This window comes from Pseudophryne corroboree, chromosome 4 (assembly GCF_028390025.1).
Source record: "Pseudophryne corroboree isolate aPseCor3 chromosome 4, aPseCor3.hap2, whole genome shotgun sequence".
NCBI lineage: Eukaryota > Metazoa > Chordata > Amphibia > Anura > Myobatrachidae > Pseudophryne > Pseudophryne corroboree.
Genome location: NC_086447.1, coordinates 172,872,920 through 172,891,602, shown reverse-complemented (window position 1 = coordinate 172,891,602; position 18,683 = coordinate 172,872,920). Strand labels below are relative to the sequence as shown.

Genomic DNA, 18,683 nt, shown 5'->3' with positions numbered 1-18,683 from the left:
GGTAGGTGGCAGTGAGAGCGCTGTGGAGGGGCAGTGAGAGATACAGTATGGAGGAAGGCGGCAGTGAGAGAGCTGTGGAGGGGCAGTGAGAGATACAGTATGGAGGAAGGCGGCAGTGAGAGAGCTGTGGAGGGGCAGTGAGAGATACAGTATGGAGGAAGGTGGCAGTATGAGAGATATGGAGGGGCAGTGAGAGATACAGTAAGGAGGAAGGCGGCAGTGAGAGAGCTGTGGAGGGGCAGTGAGAGATACAGTATGGAAGAAGACGGCAGTGAGAGAGCTGTGGAGGGGCAGTGAGAGATACAGTATGGAGGAAGGCGGCAGTGAGAGAGCTGTGGAGGGGCAGTGAGAGATATAGTATGGAGGAAGGCGGCAGTGAGAGAGCTGTGGAGGGGCAGTGAGAGATACAGTAAGGAGGAAGGTGGCAGTATGAGAGATATGGAGGGGCAGTGAGAGATATAGTATGGAGGAAGGCGGCAGTGAGAGAGCTGTGGAGGGGCAGTGAGAGATACAGTATGGAGGAAGGCGGCAGTGAGAGAGCTGTGGAGGGGCAGTGAGAGATACAGTATGGAGGAAGGCGGCAGTGAGAGAGCTGTGGAGGGGCAGTGAGAGATACAGTATGGAGGAAGGCGGCAGTGAGAGAGCTGTGGAGGGGCAGTGAGAGATACAGTATGGAGGAAGGCGGCAGTGAGAGAGCTGTGGAGGGGCAGTGAGAGATACAGTATGGAGGAAGGCGGCAATGAGAGCTGTGGAGGGGCAGTGAGAGATACAGTATGGAGGAAGGCGGCAGTGAGAGAGCTGTGGAGGGGCAGTGAGAGATACAGTATGGAGGAAGGCGGCAGTGAGAGAGCTGTGGAGGGGCAGTGAGAGATATAGTATGGAGGAAGGCGGCAGTGAGAGAGCTGTGGAGGGGCAGTGAGAGATACAGTATGGAGGAAGGTGGCAGTATGAGAGATATGGAGGGGCAGTGAGAGATATAGTATGGAGGAAGGCGGCAGTGAGAGAGCTGTGGAGGGGCAGTGAGAGATACAGTATGGAGGAAGGCGGCAGTGAGAGAGCTGTGGAGGGGCAGTGAGAGATACAGTATGGAGGAAGGCGGCAGTGAGAGAGCTGTGGAGGGGCAGTGAGAGATACAGTATGGAGGAAGGCGGCAGTGAGAGAGCTGTGGAGGGGCAGTGAGAGATACAGTATGGAGGAAGGCGGCAGTGAGAGAGCTGTGGAGGGGCAGTGAGAGATACAGTATGGAGGAAGGCGGCAATGAGAGCTGTGGAGGGGCAGTGAGAGATACAGTATGGAGGAAGGCGGCAGTGAGAGAGCTGTGGAGGGGCAGTGAGAGATACAGTATGGAGGAAGGCGGCAGTGAGAGAGCTGTGGAGGGGCAGTGAGAGATACAGTATGGAGGAAGGCGGCAGTGAGAGAGCTGTGGAGGGGCAGTGAGAGATACAGTATGGAGGAAGGCGGCAGTGAGAGCTGTGGAGGGGCAGTGAGAGATACAGTATGGAGGAAGGCGGCAGTGAGAGCTGTGGAGGGGCAGTGAGAGATATAGTATGGAGGAAGGCGGCAGTGAGAGAGCTGTGGAGGGGCAGTGAGAGATACAGTATGGAGGAAGGCGGCAGTGAGAGAGCTGTGGAGGGGCAGTGAGAGATACAGTATGGAGGAAGGCGGCAGTGAGAGCTGTGGAGGGGCAGTGAGAGATACAGTATGGAGGAAGGCGGCAGTGAGAGCTGTGGAGGGGCAGTGAGAGATATAGTATGGAGGAAGGCGGCAGTGAGAGAGCTGTGGAGGGGCAGTGAGAGATACAGTATGGAGGAAGGCGGCAGTGAGAGAGCTGTGGAGGGGCAGTGAGAGATACAGTATGGAGGAAGGCGGCAGTGAGAGAGCTGTGGAGGGGCAGTGAGAGATACAGTATGGAGGAAGGCGGCAGTGAGAGAGCTGTGGAGGGGCAGTGAGAGATACAGTATGGAGGAAGGCGGCAGTGAGAGAGCTGTGGAGGGGCAGTGAGAGATACAGTATGGAGGAAGGCGGCAGTGAGAGCTGTGGAGGGGCAGTGAGAGATACAGTATGGAGGAAGGCGGCAGTGAGAGCTGTGGAGGGGCAGTGAGAGATACAGTATGGAGGAAGGCGGCAGTGAGAGCTGTGGAGGGGCAGTGAGAGATACAGTATGGAGGAAGGCGGCAGTGAGAGAGCTGTGGAGGGGCAGTGAGAGATACAGTATGGAGGAAGGCGGCAGTGAGAGAGCTGTGGAGGGGCAGTGAGAGATACAGTATGGAGGAAGGCGGCAGTGAGAGAGCTGTGGAGGGGCAGTGAGAGATACAGTATGGAGGAAGGCGGCAGTGAGAGAGCTGTGGAGGGGCAGTGAGAGATACAGTATGGAGGAAGGCGGCAGTGAGAGAGCTGTGGAGGGGCAGTGAGAGATACAGTATGGAGGAAGGTGGCAGTATGAGAGATATGGAGGGGCAGTGAGAGATACAGTAAGGAGGAAGGCGGCAGTGAGAGAGCTGTGGAGGGGCAGTGAGAGATACAGTATGGAGGAAGGCGGCAGTGAGAGAGCTGTGGAGGGGCAGTGAGAGATACAGTATGGAGGAAGGCGGCAGTGAGAGAGCTGTGGAGGGGCAGTGAGAGATACAGTATGGAGGTAGGTGGCAGTGAGAGAGCTGTGGAGGGGCAGTGAGAGATACAGTATGGAGGAAGGCGGCAGTGAGAGAGCTGTGGAGGGGCAGTGAGAGATACAGTATGGAGGAAGGCGGCAGTGAGAGAGCTGTGGAGGGGCAGTGAGAGATACAGTATGGAGGAAGGTGGCAGTATGAGAGATATGGAGGGGCAGTGAGAGATACAGTAAGGAGGGAGGCGGCAGTGAGAGAGCTGTGGAGGGGCAGTGAGAGATACAGTATGGAAGAAGACGGCAGTGAGAGAGCTGTGGAGGGGCAGTGAGAGATACAGTATGGAGGAAGGCGGCAGTGAGAGAGCTGTGGAGGGGCAGTGAGAGATATAGTATGGAGGAAGGCGGCAGTGAGAGAGCTGTGGAGGGGCAGTGAGAGATACAGTAAGGAGGAAGGTGGCAGTATGAGAGATATGGAGGGGCAGTGAGAGATATAGTATGGAGGAAGGCGGCAGTGAGAGAGCTGTGGAGGGGCAGTGAGAGATACAGTATGGAGGAAGGCGGCAGTGAGAGAGCTGTGGAGGGGCAGTGAGAGATACAGTATGGAGGAAGGCGGCAGTGAGAGAGCTGTGGAGGGGCAGTGAGAGATACAGTATGGAGGAAGGCGGCAGTGAGAGAGCTGTGGAGGGGCAGTGAGAGATACAGTATGGAGGAAGGCGGCAGTGAGAGAGCTGTGGAGGGGCAGTGAGAGATACAGTATGGAGGAAGGCGGCAATGAGAGCTGTGGAGGGGCAGTGAGAGATACAGTATGGAGGAAGGCGGCAGTGAGAGAGCTGTGGAGGGGCAGTGAGAGATACAGTATGGAGGAAGGCGGCAGTGAGAGAGCTGTGGAGGGGCAGTGAGAGATACAGTATGGAGGAAGGCGGCAGTGAGAGAGCTGTGGAGGGGCAGTGAGAGATACAGTATGGAGGAAGGCGGCAGTGAGAGCTGTGGAGGGGCAGTGAGAGATACAGTATGGAGGAAGGCGGCAGTGAGAGAGCTGTGGAGGGGCAGTGAGAGATACAGTATGGAGGAAGGCGGCAGTGAGAGAGCTGTGGAGGGGCAGTGAGAGATACAGTATGGAGGAAGGCGGCAGTGAGAGCTGTGGAGGGGCAGTGAGAGATACAGTATGGAGGAAGGCGGCAGTGAGAGAGCTGTGGAGGGGCAGTGAGAGATACAGTATGGAGGAAGGCGGCAGTGAGAGAGCTGTGGAGGGGCAGTGAGAGATACAGTATGGAGGAAGGCGGCAGTGAGAGAGCTGTGGAGGGGCAGTGAGAGATACAGTATGGAGGAAGGCGGCAGTGAGAGAGCTGTGGAGGGGCAGTGAGAGATACAGTATGGAGGAAGGCGGCAATGAGAGCTGTGGAGGGGCAGTGAGAGATACAGTATGGAGGAAGGCGGCAGTGAGAGAGCTGTGGAGGGGCAGTGAGAGATACAGTATGGAGGAAGGCGGCAGTGAGAGAGCTGTGGAGGGGCAGTGAGAGATACAGTATGGAGGAAGGCGGCAGTGAGAGAGCTGTGGAGGGGCAGTGAGAGATACAGTATGGAGGAAGGCGGCAGTGAGAGAGCTGTGGAGGGGCAGTGAGAGATACAGTATGGAGGAAGGCGGCAGTGAGAGAGCTGTGGAGGGGCAGTGAGAGATACAGTATGGAGGAAGGCGGCAGTGAGAGAGCTGTGGAGGGGCAGTGAGAGATACAGTATGGAGGTAGGTGGCAGTGAGAGAGCTGTGGAGGGGCAGTGAGAGATACAGTATGGAGGAAGGCGGCAGTGAGAGAGCTGTGGAGGGGCAGTGAGAGATACAGTATGGAGGAAGGCGGCAGTGAGAGAGCTGTGGAGGGGCAGTGAGAGATACAGTATGGAGGAAGGTGGCAGTATGAGAGATATGGAGGGGCAGTGAGAGATACAGTAAGGAGGAAGGCGGCAGTGAGAGAGCTGTGGAGGGGCAGTGAGAGATACAGTATGGAGGAAGGCGGCAGTGAGAGAGCTGTGGAGGGGCAGTGAGAGATACAGTATGGAGGAAGGCGGCAGTGAGAGAGCTGTGGAGGGGCAGTGAGAGATATAGTATGGAGGAAGGCGGCAGTGAGAGAGCTGTGGAGGGGCAGTGAGAGATACAGTAAGGAGGAAGGTGGCAGTATGAGAGATATGGAGGGGCAGTGAGAGATATAGTATGGAGGAAGGCGGCAGTGAGAGAGCTGTGGAGGGGCAGTGAGAGATACAGTATGGAGGAAGGCGGCAGTGAGAGAGCTGTGGAGGGGCAGTGAGAGATACAGTATGGAGGAAGGCGGCAGTGAGAGAGCTGTGGAGGGGCAGTGAGAGATACAGTATGGAGGAAGGCGGCAATGAGAGCTGTGGAGGGGCAGTGAGAGATACAGTATGGAGGAAGGCGGCAGTGAGAGAGCTGTGGAGGGGCAGTGAGAGATACAGTATGGAGGAAGGCGGCAGTGAGAGAGCTGTGGAGGGGCAGTGAGAGATACAGTATGGAGGAAGGCGGCAGTGAGAGAGCTGTGGAGGGGCAGTGAGAGATACAGTATGGAGGAAGGCGGCAGTGAGAGCTGTGGAGGGGCAGTGAGAGATACAGTATGGAGGAAGGCGGCAATGAGAGCTGTGGAGGGGCAGTGAGAGATACAGTATGGAGGAAGGCGGCAGTGAGAGAGCTGTGGAGGGGCAGTGAGAGATACAGTATGGAGGAAGGCGGCAGTGAGAGAGCTGTGGAGGGGCAGTGAGAGATACAGTATGGAGGAAGGCGGCAGTGAGAGAGCTGTGGAGGGGCAGTGAGAGATACAGTATGGAGGAAGGCGGCAGTGAGAGAGCTGTGGAGGGGCAGTGAGAGATACAGTATGGAGGAAGGCGGCAATGAGAGCTGTGGAGGGACAGTGAGAGATACAGTATGGAGGAAGGCGGCAGTGAGAGAGCTGTGGAGGGGCAGTGAGAGATACAGTATGGAGGAAGGCCGCAGTGAGAGAGCTGTGGAGGGGCAGTGAGAGATACAGTATGGAGGAAGGCGGCAGTGAGAGAGCTGTGGAGGGGCAGTGAGAGATACAGTATGGAGGAAGGCGGCAGTGAGAGCTGTGGAGGGGCAGTGAGAGATACAGTATGGAGGAAGGCGGCAATGAGAGCTGTGGAGGGGCAGTGAGAGATACAGTATGGAGGAAGGCGGCAGTGAGAGAGCTGTGGAGGGGCAGTGAGAGATACAGTATGGAGGAAGGCGGCAGTGAGAGAGCTGTGGAGGGGCAGTGAGAGATACAGTATGGAGGAAGGCGGCAATGAGAGCTGTGGAGGGGCAGTGAGAGATACAGTACGGAGGAAGGCAGCAGTGAGAGAGCTGTGGAGGGGCAGTGAGAGATACAGTATGGAGGAAGGCGGCAGTGAGAGAGCTGTGGAGGGGCAGTGAGAGATACAGTATGGAGGAAGGCGGCAGTGAGAGAGCTGTGGAGGGGCAGTGAGAGATACAGTATGGAGGAAGGCGGCAGTGAGAGAGCTGTGGAGGGGCAGTAAGAGACATGAAGTAGCAATTAAAGAGACCTAAGCATATTAGTGTTCAACTATACTGTATAAAACTCTTTTAAACGGTCAAATGATGTAAACACCGGCTATTTAATATGATTCAGTATAATTTTAGTAGCTAATCTGCATATTTATTAATAGAATTATACTGAATCAGGTTTAAATGGCTATTATTTGCATCATTTGATAATAAAAAGAAAATCGACAATTATGCGAACATTTTTTTAAAAACTATTAGCCAGTTAAGTGGTTACATGTAGGCGTGTATTACCTACAGTATCTCTTCCAGACAGACCAAAAGCTAGACAAGCGGCAATAGGATTTACATCACCAGCTGGCATCTGCAGCAAGCTGTGAAGTGCTGGTAGGACATGACATATCTTGGCCTAGTTTATTGTGAGTACTTTCTGTTGTATGCTGTATTTATTCTGGTGTTTATTTTTAATGTTAGTGACTGGTTGACGGGAGGGGTGTTACAGAGTTTATTCATTATTTTCACCCAGCTGCCACATCCCATTGCACAGGACATCCCCCTGCACAGACCACACCCCAACAATACTGGTCATGCCCCCACATCACTAGTCACACTCCCGTGGTGCTGGCTTGTCACACCCCCTACAGCGGCGCACAATAAGCCTAATTTTAGTACCAGGCCCGTGTGGACCTTAATCTGGCACTGACATCTCTACCATGTTCAGCCTCCACTAGTGTAAGGATTCATAAGTGTAGGATAAGCCATAGGGGTATATTCAATTGTGGTAGAAATTTCTGACCCTGTCGAAAAAGTGTATCAGTGGCAAGCCTTTTGTCGAATTCGCGGGCGTTTTTGCCAGTTATAGGGTCCGTTTTCACCCATGTGGATTCGACAAAATAAAAAGTCAAATCCGCATGGTCGAAAAAATGTATTAAAAAATGGGCGAAAACGTCTGCTATTGAATACTATCAATCAAATTAGTGACGGGTTTTGCGGCATGCCGAAAATACGACACTAATTGAATATACCCAAAAGTCTACATATGAGCATATGCATACTGTACATTTTTTCGTGCACATGTGCACTTCGGAATGTGTATCTTGTGCAATGCTGATTGGCTGTTAGCTTCTTGAAACCTCATGTTTTAATCATGTTTATTTTCAGACATAAGAGGGGTCATTCCGAGTTGATCGCTAGCTGCATTTGTTCGCAGCGCAGCGATCAGGCTAAAAAACAGCAGTTCTGCGCATGCGTATGCGGCGCAATGCGCATGCGTGACGTACAGGCACAACGAACGATGCAGTTTTGCACAGAGTCTAGCGATGCATTTCAGTCGCACTGGTTGGCGCAGAGTGATTGACATGAAGAGGGCGTTTCTGGGTGGCAACTGACCGTTTTCAGGGAGTGTTCGGAAAAACGCAGGCGTGCCAGGGAAAAAGCAGGCGTGGCTGGGCGAACGCTGGGCGGGTGTGTGACGTCAAATCCGCAACTGAATAGTCTAAAGTGATCGCAAGCGCTGAGTAGGTTTTGAGCTACTCTGAAACTACACAAAAAATTGTTTGCAGGCACTCTGCGATACAACCGTTCGCACTTCTGCTAAGATCAAATACACTCTCTGTGGGCGGCGGCAGTGCCGTACCTAGGTGTGTGCGGATGGTGCTTCGCACACAGCGCACTTGCGGTGTGGGCGCACCATCCGCAGGCAACCACAGTGGTGAACATAGTGAAGAGTGTCCCCCGAGTAAGCGCCAACCCCCCCCCCCCTTCCTCTCCCTGAGCTGACTCTTTCTGTTGTGGGTGAAGGGGGCTTCCGTGTGCAGGAGCCTGCGGCAGGTACAGCTCTTATTCCCTGCAGGATCCCCACACAGCAGTGGTTTCGGCCCACGTCTGTCCGTCTCTGCTCTGTCTGCCAGGAGAGCCGTATGGCGCTGCGGCAGAGTCAGGCGCTCTGTGTATCACCACGCTCTCTCTTCCCATAGACATGGCGGCGTCTGCGGTTGTCATGCTGCTGCTGCGCTGGCTGCTATGCCGGGTGCCGGGGAGGCAGGTTCGGCCTCTGTGCGTTGGGACATACAGAATGAACCACCTGCAGAGAGAGGACGAGGAGTCGGCAGAGAAGCCCGGCGCGGATATAGGACGAGGTGAGCAGTCTCCTACTCTTCCAGACACCCAAACACACCTCTCCCGGCTCTCATGTCACCCCTGCCCTGCGCACCCATTCCCCTCAGGTGTCAGTGACCTCTGCCATGCGCACCCCTACCACTCAGGTGTCAGTGACCTCTGCCCTGCGCACCCCTCCCCCTCAGGTGTCAGTGACCTCTGCCCTGACCACACCTCCCCCTTAGGTGTCAGCGACCTCTGCCCTGCGCACCTCTCCCCCTTAGGTGTCAGTGACCTCTGCCCTGCAAATCCCTCCCCCTCAGGTGTCAATGACATCTGCCCTGCGCATCCCTCCCCCTCAGGTGTCAGTGACCTCTGCCCTGCGCATCCCTCCCCCTCAGGTGTCAGTGACCTCTGCCCTGCGCACCCCTCCCCTGCAGGTGTCAGTGACATCTGCCCTGCGCACCCCTCCCCCTCAGGTGTCAGTGACCTCTGCCCTGCGCACCTCTCCCCCTCAGGTGTCAGTGACCTCTGCCCTGCGCACCCCTCCCTCTCAAGTGTCAGTGACCTCTGCCCTGGCCACACCTCCCCCTCAGGTGTAAGTGACCTCTGCCCTGGCCACACCTCCCCCTTAGGTGTCAGTGACCTCTGCCCTGTGCACCTCTCCCTCTTAGGTGTCAGTGACCTCTGCCCTGCGAATCCCTCCCCCTCAGGTGTCAGTGACCTCTTCCAGTGACTCTGTTTGCCAGGAGAGTGAAATTGTTGTTCCAACCTGCGCCTGGCGAGGTGTTTTCTCACTAGCAGGAGGAGGCTGGAGGTAGCGATCAACTGTGGGAGGGGGTGGCAGGTGTGTTGTGAGACTGTGTAGTGGGACAGAGAGCTGCAGTTGTGATCTTCGAGGGAGGAGGAGACGCTGCTGCTATGTATGTGCTGCAGGGGAGAGGAAGTCAGGAAAGTGTGGTGAGGTTGCTGTGTATTGGAGGGGGTTGGGGGAGCTCTGGATGCTAATACGTATTGGGAGTGTGCCTGTGCTGCTTATGAGTATTGGGGAGAGAGAAGAGGGGATTCTATTTATATACAGTATATATATATATATATATATATATCTATCTCTTTTTTTTTTTTTTTTCCGTAATGTGTAAAAGGAAGCTCTACCTGCCGTAATGTGTAATTGGGGAATCTACCTGCTGTACTGTGTAAAAGGGGACTCTACCTGGCGTAATGTGTGATAGGGGCTCTACTTGGTGTAATGTGTATAAATGGTGCTACTGTGATGCGTAATTGAAAAAATTGGGACTACTGCGCAAAGTAATATGAATTGGTATTTTTTGTGACCACACCCCTTCTCCATGAATCCACGCCCCTATATTTGTTGTGCTCCTATGGCGTGCAGTGGCCCTATTTTAGTTACGGGGGGGGGGGCGCCGATGCTGTTTCTTGTACACAGCGCTAAAATGCCTAGTTACGGCACTGGGCGGCGGCATAGCGTTTGCACGGCTGCTAAAAACTGTTAGCGAGCGATCAACTCGGAATGACCCCCAAGATGCCTAATTCTGATTTGGAAGTAAACAAACAATCACGTAACTTTGTGTCTGGAACAAATCATGTGGCCATGCAAAGGGAGCAAATGCATTTATATTTTTTCTGTACAGGGTAAATACTGGCTGCTTTTGCATGTAGCCCACACATGTCAGACTGCTTTAATGTTACACTGCAATTTAGATTTCAATCTAAATCTCTCTGCACCTGCCACATCTGGCCCACCTGCAGTGCAACACGGTTTTGCCCAGGTGCACAGTTATTTGCTTTTTTGCTTTACGACCAAATAGAAATCGAGCCCAATAGCCTTAGACACTTACTTGCTGATTATTTACAATCCTTGCAACATCAGCAACATTCTCCTCCCGGGATACAACGGCACAAAGTGAGTTTCTTGCAATGCTGCAGTTTTTGTAGTCATTGACAGATGCACGAGAACCATCCAGACATAACAACTCAAAATCATCTGATTTCAAATTATTTGCCCAAGTTGCAGGGTTTTTACCTGGAAGTAAATGAGAAATAACTTATTCCATTAGCACATTAGAAATGGTTTGACTTTAAAGTTTATTGTTTTGCACAGATCATTTTGTCAGCATTTGAGATGAGAATCTGCAGCCAGGGCTACAATGATAGGTATGTGGCCATAGGGAATGAGGGGGCCTGGGGAAGGGGGAGTTGTTGGGGAGGGGGCTGATGTTATGGTCACTGTCCTGGTGGTACACATTTGCAGCTTGCAGGGTTCCTAGAGAAACAATCCACTACCTAGAAAGACACAGGGCTCATCCATAGGACATGCCTGGCACTGCCCTTCCTGCTCCCCCCCGGTGGCTTCTGTGACATTATTATGCAAGTGGCATATGGTCTTGGCTGATAGTCTGCTCATTTTCTTGCTTGATTAGGCCGACACCTTAGTGCCAACTATACTCATCAGAGTGGAGACGGACGTTTTGTGCATTGAACAAATATTAGTGATAATGCAACCTATCAATTCACTAAAGTAAAAAAAAATATATATAAATATTCAGCGGAAAATTAGTCTCGGTCTAAAGTTATACTGTTAACTTGATGAGGACTGTCAATTTAATAAATAAATAGATAATAATGCTAAAACAAAACTGATGCTATAGCTTGTGTATAGTAAAGTCTAAGGCATTGAGTCTAGGGTTCCACTGCAAAAGAGAGTAAACTAGCATAAGGCTAAGCTAGGTCTACTAGTTACCACTGTGACAGGGAGACTAATGCTATGTACACATTATGCGATCCCATAAGATACAATATCGTATGATATTGTATAAGATATCATATCATGTCAAACGATGTCTAGGAACAAAGTCATCACTGGAGTACAAAACCACACAATATCACCTTATCAAGACTGCATGCAGTACGACGTACAACGTTGCATGCAACCCGCGGAAGCGCGCATCGTACGTCAGATGCTGCGTACACATTATACAATATCATTCAGAAACTAACAATATTGTTCAAATGGTAAATTATATTGCATAGTGTGTATGGGCCATAACAGTGAACTGATGTAATTGACCTTGAGGGTTGAAGCATCCAATAAGAGCAGTTATCCTGGCTCCAGATAGTCAGATGCATGCTGCTATGATTGGCTGTCTATGGGTCCTTGGATAGACACAACTTAGGTCGACAGTCATTAGGTTGACCATGGAAGGTCAACATGCGTTAGGTTGACAGGGATAATAGGTTGACATGGTCATTAGGTCGACATGTACTAGGTCGACAGGTCAAAAGGTCGACATAGGTTTTTTGACTGTGTCTGGCTTCGTTTTCTTCGTAAAGTGACAGGGAACCCCAATTAGTGCACCGTGTCCGCTCGCCATGCTTCGGGCAAGGTGCCTCGCTCCGCTACAGCTTCGCTTGGCACAGGTTACCATTGCAATCGTAGTCCACATCGATCGTTAAGTATGAAAAAATACAAAAAATGAAAAGAAAAAAAAGTGAAAAATGCATGTCGACCTTTTGACCTGTCGACATAGTACACGTCGACCTAATGACCATGCCGACCTATTGGCCATGTCGACCTTCAGTGGTTGACCTAATGACTGTCGACCTAACGACCGTATCCCGGCTGTCTGTACACTTACTGTGCTCATTGCTGCCCTCTTAGAAACATGTACTTGTCCCTCTATCAGGTTTTAGATATTTTTACTCCATTGGGTTATTTTAGGATTCAGGAGTATAATAAAGTGGTAATTGAGGCATATGGGAGTATTTGTTCAAATAAAAAAATACAAGTGCAACAAAATACAGTGGCTTATTGTTTGTTAACTGCAAGACGCTCAAGCAGTCAATGACTGCTAGAGCTTGCTGGGACTTGTAGTTGAACAGATCTGCTTAATGAACTTGATTTAAACCTTCACCTTGCCACCCACCGAACATAGGGTTATAAGACAATAGGGGGTATTCAACTATCCGCACTGGAGGTATTCAATTAGTGGAGAATACCCTGCTCGCGAGTACCCGCAATCGTACTGAACCTAGCAGCTTGTTGAGCAGCGAGATAAAGGCAGCAAAAACACACAAAATAAGTTTTGCGCACAGGAAAAGGGATCAGTACGTAATCCCGCTGGACGGGATCCCGGCGGTCGAAATACAGACGCCGGAATCCCGACCACACAATCCCGACAGGGGTGGCGAGCGGAACGCAGCCCCTTGCGGGCTCGCTTCGCTCGCCACGCTGCGGGCACGGTGCCTCGCTACGCTCGGCACACTATTATATTCTCCCTCTATGGGTGTCGTGGACACCCACGGAGGGAGAATATGTCAGGATTGTGGCGGTCGGGATTCCGGCGTCGGTATTTCGACTGCCAGGATCCCGTCCAGCGGGATGTTGACCGCCTCCCCAGGAAAAACCCCATTGATTCCCCAGTTGATGTGGAATCGGTGGGTTACCACACCTGAATCCTAACTTTTTCGGCATGGGAAAACGGCTATTTGATTGAATAGGATTTTCCTGTGGTTAATTGAATAGCCCCTATAACAGTGAGCCCCAGTTTGTAGGTCTCCCTGTCTTAGAAATAGAACTGAGGCTCAATGTTATCATCCCAAACTATAGCACTGGTGATTGTAACTTATTTTAGGGGAAGAGAGAATTTTATTGTTACAAAAAGTAAATTTTTTAATTAGTTAACACTAATGACCATCATTATTAGCACATCTTCATACCAGGGGTATATTTACTAAAAGTCGATTTTGGTCAATGCTGATCGATTTTTGGTTGACGTTGGGTTGATTTTGTATTTCAGGGTCTAAATTTCAACTACTAACAGATGATATTTTACTTTTTTTTTAACAATGTCAAAAATCATCTGTTGTTAAATGTGTGATGTAGACCCGTAAACACAAAATCGTAAAAAAAATTGACCAGACACCGACCACAATCGATTTTTAGAAAATACTCTATACTAGCTGCAAATAATAACCATTTATGAGACGTCTGTGTTACTTACCATCTGTGTTCTGAAATACAACTCTGTGTGATAGAAAGGCCACGTCTCCTTTTTCCACTAGACACCTGAAACCAAAAGCACAAGCTATGTAAGAGAGCTCATGTCACCTTCCATACATAAATGGAGATATACAGTAAAGTGTAAATAGGATTTGGATCAAATGAAGACATTGATGTATTAAGCAGTGAAAGACTGGAGAAGTGGACCAGTAGAGACGTTGCCCATAGCAACCAATCAGCTTCAAGGTAGCATGTCTCAGGTACTTTCTATAAAATGATAGGTACAAGCTGAATGATTGCTGGGCAACTTCTCCCCACTCTTCACTGCTTGATACATCAGCCTTAGGGGCCTATTTACTAAGCCTTGGTTGGAGATAAAGTGGATGGAGATAAAGTACAAGCCAATCAGCTCCTAACTGCCATGCCACAGAATGGGTTTGAAAAATGACAGTTAGGAGCTGATTGGCTGGTACTTTATCTCTCTCCACTTTATCTCTGTCCAAGTCTTAGTAAATAGACCCCTAAATCTATCCTGATCAGCATGCTATATACATTGATTGAAAGCAATTATTTTTGTTGAAATAAATACTTTAATTAAATTTGGGGTGCATAATCTAACCAAACAGTACATTTTTATGGTAATTTGAGGACATTTATTTTTTTAACACCAAGGGGGATATGCAATTAGTCCCGCCGAGGGCTATCTAATTAGCCCCGATAAGCCGGCGGGTGCGGCAGCTTATCAGGGATTTTGTTTCACCTGCCTCCGGCAGGCGAAGCACAATCCCCAGAAACAGTCCGGTTGTCGTCCGAAAACGGGGCTGTTTAAACACGAAAACACACAGGTTTCACTGAACCTGTGTGTTTTCAGGAGAAAGAGTTTTCTTTTACAGGAGATCAATCTGGATACCCTGTAAAAAAAAATAATCGGTGAAACATTGGAAAAAAGTCTGAAAAACTTCAGAAAACGGCAGTTATTCGGACCCGATGTTTTACCGATGTGTCTCCCCAATAATGACATGTAATTGTTGGCCCATTTAAGTTAATTGAAAACTTCCGAGAGCCTATGTAATCATTGGCAGCAATGAATGAGGAAGTGGAATTGGGGGTGGTGTGCGGGGTGAGGTACTTGAGAGGGTGTACCAGGGGTCCCAACATTTTGACCTTAAAATACAGAACTTGTCTACGTTTTCACACCTGGGGGGCGCCCTTAGTGCGCAACAGAACATGAATTTCCTCTGAAAAAGCATTGCGAGTTTGGAATTATTGGATTGTGAATGGTTTGCACAAGGCAACTCGCACCTAACTGGATGGACCCCTAAGTATAAAACTGTTATCATCATTTTATATAAAGTATCCATCCCCACTAACACATTATTGGTGCCCTGTTGATTTGTTTTGCTTCCAATGACCTGTTTGTTACAGCAAACCTACAAATTTAGGTGCATATAATATAGGTACCTATGTATTTCCAAAGCCCATGAGGTTGACATGCACCTCTGAATGTGCCAGGCTGGCAAGTAAAGTGCGCATTAATGAACATTAGAAAGGAGCCCACCTTGTTGCCAAACACTCTTCTTACACTTTGCACATTGCAGTCTCTAGTGTTTGTACCTGAATGCACCTGCTTTGCCATAATAAGCCTCCTTGTCACTTTGGGAGCATTTTGTGTTTGCATCAGGGTTCCCTGGGTCACCAATACACAGTTCGCAAAGGTTAGAATCAAGGGGCGATCCAGGAGCACAACTCTGGCTGAAGAAGGAACCTGTTCAGGACAGAGAAATGAATATCAATACTGACGGGCTAGGTGTTTTTTCTGATTTCACAATCCAAATATAGTTTACCAAAAGATATATAGACAGGAAAACATCTGCATAGTACACGGGAGACTCTAGGAGATACTGTACTGAAGCTGTAAAAACAGCACAAGATAATTATTAAAGGGGAAATCCCATCCCACTGTACTATGTTATGGACATTGTAAAATGGACCATTCTGTATTTCAGGAATTAAGAAAATACAGGCTTCATTGTAGTACTTGTTAGCATCACCCAACCACTGAGCTACTTTTATTGTACTTGGGACAAACTCAATGGGGTATATTTACTAAGCTCCCGATTTTGACCGAGATGCCGTTTTTTCATCAAAGTGTCATCTCGGTAATTTACTAAGCACTAATCACGGCAGTGATGAGGGCATTCGTAATTTTTTGCAAGTTCAGGTAAAAAATTACGAATGAATACACCATCGGTCAAAACGCGGCTGTTTAAGTATGAATCTCGGTCATTTACTAAGAAGTGCAAAGCAAAAAAAGAACAAACACTGCCGTGAAAAATTACAACTCGTAAAAAAGTGCTAAAAAAAAACAGACCTGCTTTTTTTATTCGTGATTGGATAGGCATGCACGGATCCATGAGATCCGTGCATGTATATCAGTGGGAAGGGGTGGGAAAGTGCTTATTTTTTCAAAAAAAATTGCGTGGGGTCCCCCCTCCTAAGCATAACCAGCCTCGGGCTCTTTGAGCCGATCCTGGTTGCAGAAATATGGGGAAAAAAATGACAGGGGTTCCCCCATATTTAAGCAACCAGCATCGGGCTCTGCGCCTGGTCCTGGTCCCAAAAATACGGGGGACAAAAAGAGTAGGGGTCCCCCGTATTTTTAAAACCAGCACCGGGCTCCACTAGCTGGACAGATAATGCCACAGCCGGGGGTCACTTTTATATAGTGCCCTGCGGCCGTGGCATCAAAAATCCAACTAGTCACCCCTGGCCGGGGTACCCTGGGGGAGTGGGGACCCCTTCAATCAAGGGGTCCCCCCCCCCCAGCCACCCAAGGGCCAGGGGTGAAGCCCGAGGCTGTCCCCCCCCATCCAATGGGCTGCGGATGGGGAGGCTGATAGCCTTTGTTGTAAAAGAAAAGATATTGTTTTTAGTAGCAGTACTACAAGGCCCAGCAAGCCTCCCCCGCATGCTGGTACTTGGAGAACCACAAGTACCAGCATGCGACGGAAAAACGGGCCCGCTGATACCTGTAGTACTACTACTAAAAAAATACCCCAAAAAAGACAAGACACACACACCGTGAAAGTATAATTTTATTACATACATACACACATACATACATACTTACCTTAAGTTCCCACGCAGGTCGGTCCTCTTCTCCAGTAGAATCCAAGGGGTACCTGTTGAAGAAATTATACTCACGAGATCCAGGGGTCCAGGCTCCTCGGGAAATCCAGGGGTAATCCACGTACTTGACAAAAAAAACAAAACGGTGTCCCGACCACGAACTGAAAGGGGACCCATGTTTGCACATGGGTCACCTTTCCACGAATGCCAGAAAGCCACTCTGACTTCTGTCTAAGTGGGTTTCATCAGCCAATCAGGGAGCGCCACGTTGTAGCACTCTCCTGATCAGCTGTGTGGTCCTGTCCTCACTGACAGGCAGCACACGGCAGTGTTACAATGTAGCGCCTATGCGCTACATTGTAACCAATGACGGGAACTTTCTGCTCAGCGGTGACGTCACTTTAGGTCAACCGCAGGGCAGAAAGTTCCCATCATTGGTTACAATGTAGCGCATAGGCGCTACATTGTAACACTGCCGTGTGCTGCCTGTCACTCAGTACAGGAGCACACAGCCGATCAGGAGAGTGCTACAACGTGGCACTCCCTGATTGGCTGAAGAAACCCACTTAGACATCAGTCAGAGTGGGTTTCTGGCATTCGTGGAAAGGAGTCCCATGTGAAAACATGGGGCCCCTTTCAGTTCGTGGCTCGGCTTTCCGTTTTCTTATTTTATGCAAGTACGTGGATTACCCCTGGATTTCCCGAGGAGCCTGGACCCCTGGATCTCGTGAGTATAATTTCTTCAACAGGTACCCCTTGGATTCTACTGGAGAAGAGGACCGACCTGCGTGGGAACTTAAGGTAAGTATGTATGTATGTATGTGTGTATGTATGTAATAAAATTATACTTTCACGGTGTGTGTGTCTTGTCTTTTTTTGGGTATTTTTTTAGTAGTAGTACTACAGGTACCAGCGGGCCCGTTTTTCCGTCGCATGCTGGTACTTGTGGGTCTCCAAGTACCAGCATGCGGGGGAGGCTTGCTGGGCCTTGTAGTACTGCTACTAAAAACAATATCTTTTCTTTTACAACAAAGGCTATCAGCCTCCCCATCCGCAGCCCATTGGATGGGGGGGGACAGCCTCGGGCTTCACCCCTGGCCCTTGGGTGGCTGGGGGGGGGGACCCCTTGATTGAAGGGGTCCCCACTCCCCCAGGGTACCCCGGCCAGGGGTGACTAGTTGGATTTTTGATGCCACGGCCGCAGGGCACTATATAAAAGTGACCCCCGGCTGTGGCATTATCTGTCCAGCTAGTGGAGCCCGGTGCTGGTTTTAAAAATACGGGGGACCCCTACTCTTTTTGTCCCCCGTATTTTTGGGACCAGGACCAGGCGCAGAGCCCGATGCTGGTTGCTTAAATATGGGGGAACCCCTGTCATTTTTTCCCCCATATTTCTGCAACCAGGATCGGCTCAAAGAGCCCGAGGCTGGTTATGCTTAGGAGGGGGGACCCCACGCATTTTTTTTGGGGATTTTACATTGTTTAATTAAAAATAAAATAAAATAAGAACCCCAGCACGGATCACACAGATCCGGCCGAGATTGATTGTAAAAAAAAAACGGCAGTGTTTTGCTAATCACTGCCGTAAAAATAGGTAAAAAAAAACGAATGACATCGACATCGGAAGAAAAGAAAAACCCGAATACGACAGCTTAGTAAATCCATCGTAATCAATTCAAAAAGTTGCAGTTTTACACTGTCGATGTCATTCGTGATTGAACTTTGACCTTTTTTCGGAAATTACGAATCTTAGTAAATTTACCCCAGTGATCCAATAGAATATTTGACACAAATCTTTTTCTTTTTAATCAATACAACATGAAATAAATGCTTTTGTATAAAATGATGTTTGGTTAAGCCCCACTTTTTATTTCAAGTAAACTTAAGATGATAGGTACAGAGAATACTTTTTATTATATGTCAGACTTTTTGGGGGGGTTTGAAGATTTACATTGAATGAAGTGTGCCTAGAAATTAGGTTCTCTGCCCACGTGGAGATGAAAGCTGCGAGCGTGCCCATTCAACTGCTTCATTTAATTCAGTTACTCTTATATGCGTAATGCCTCAATTACTCTTATATGCATAATGCCTCAAATACTCTTATATGCGTAATGCCTCAATTACTCTAATATGCGTAATGCCTCAATTACTCTTATATGCATAATGCCTCAATTACTCTTATATGCGTAATGCGTCAATTACTCTTATATGCGTAATGCCTCAATTACTCTTATATGCGTAATGCCTCAATTACTCTTATATGCGTAATGCCTCAATTACTCTTATATGCGTAATGCCTCAATTACTCTTATAAAAAA

The 18,683-nt window shown here is 49.3% G+C and overlaps 1 protein-coding gene across 1 annotated transcript in view; it reads right to left on the bottom strand.

The window, feature by feature from the left end:
• The window catches only part of LOC134909106 (uncharacterized), a 272,045-nt gene that overhangs the window by 14,624 nt on the left and 238,738 nt on the right, over positions 1-18,683 (bottom strand). Inside the window, exons 26-28 of the mRNA XM_063915544.1 lie at positions 14,851-15,001; positions 13,238-13,302; positions 10,076-10,260 (exon numbers count right to left, since the gene is read on the bottom strand). Coding sequence (XP_063771614.1) covers positions 10,076-10,260; positions 13,238-13,302; positions 14,851-15,001 — 401 coding nt within the window. The remainder of the gene's footprint in view (positions 1-10,075; positions 10,261-13,237; positions 13,303-14,850; positions 15,002-18,683) is intronic.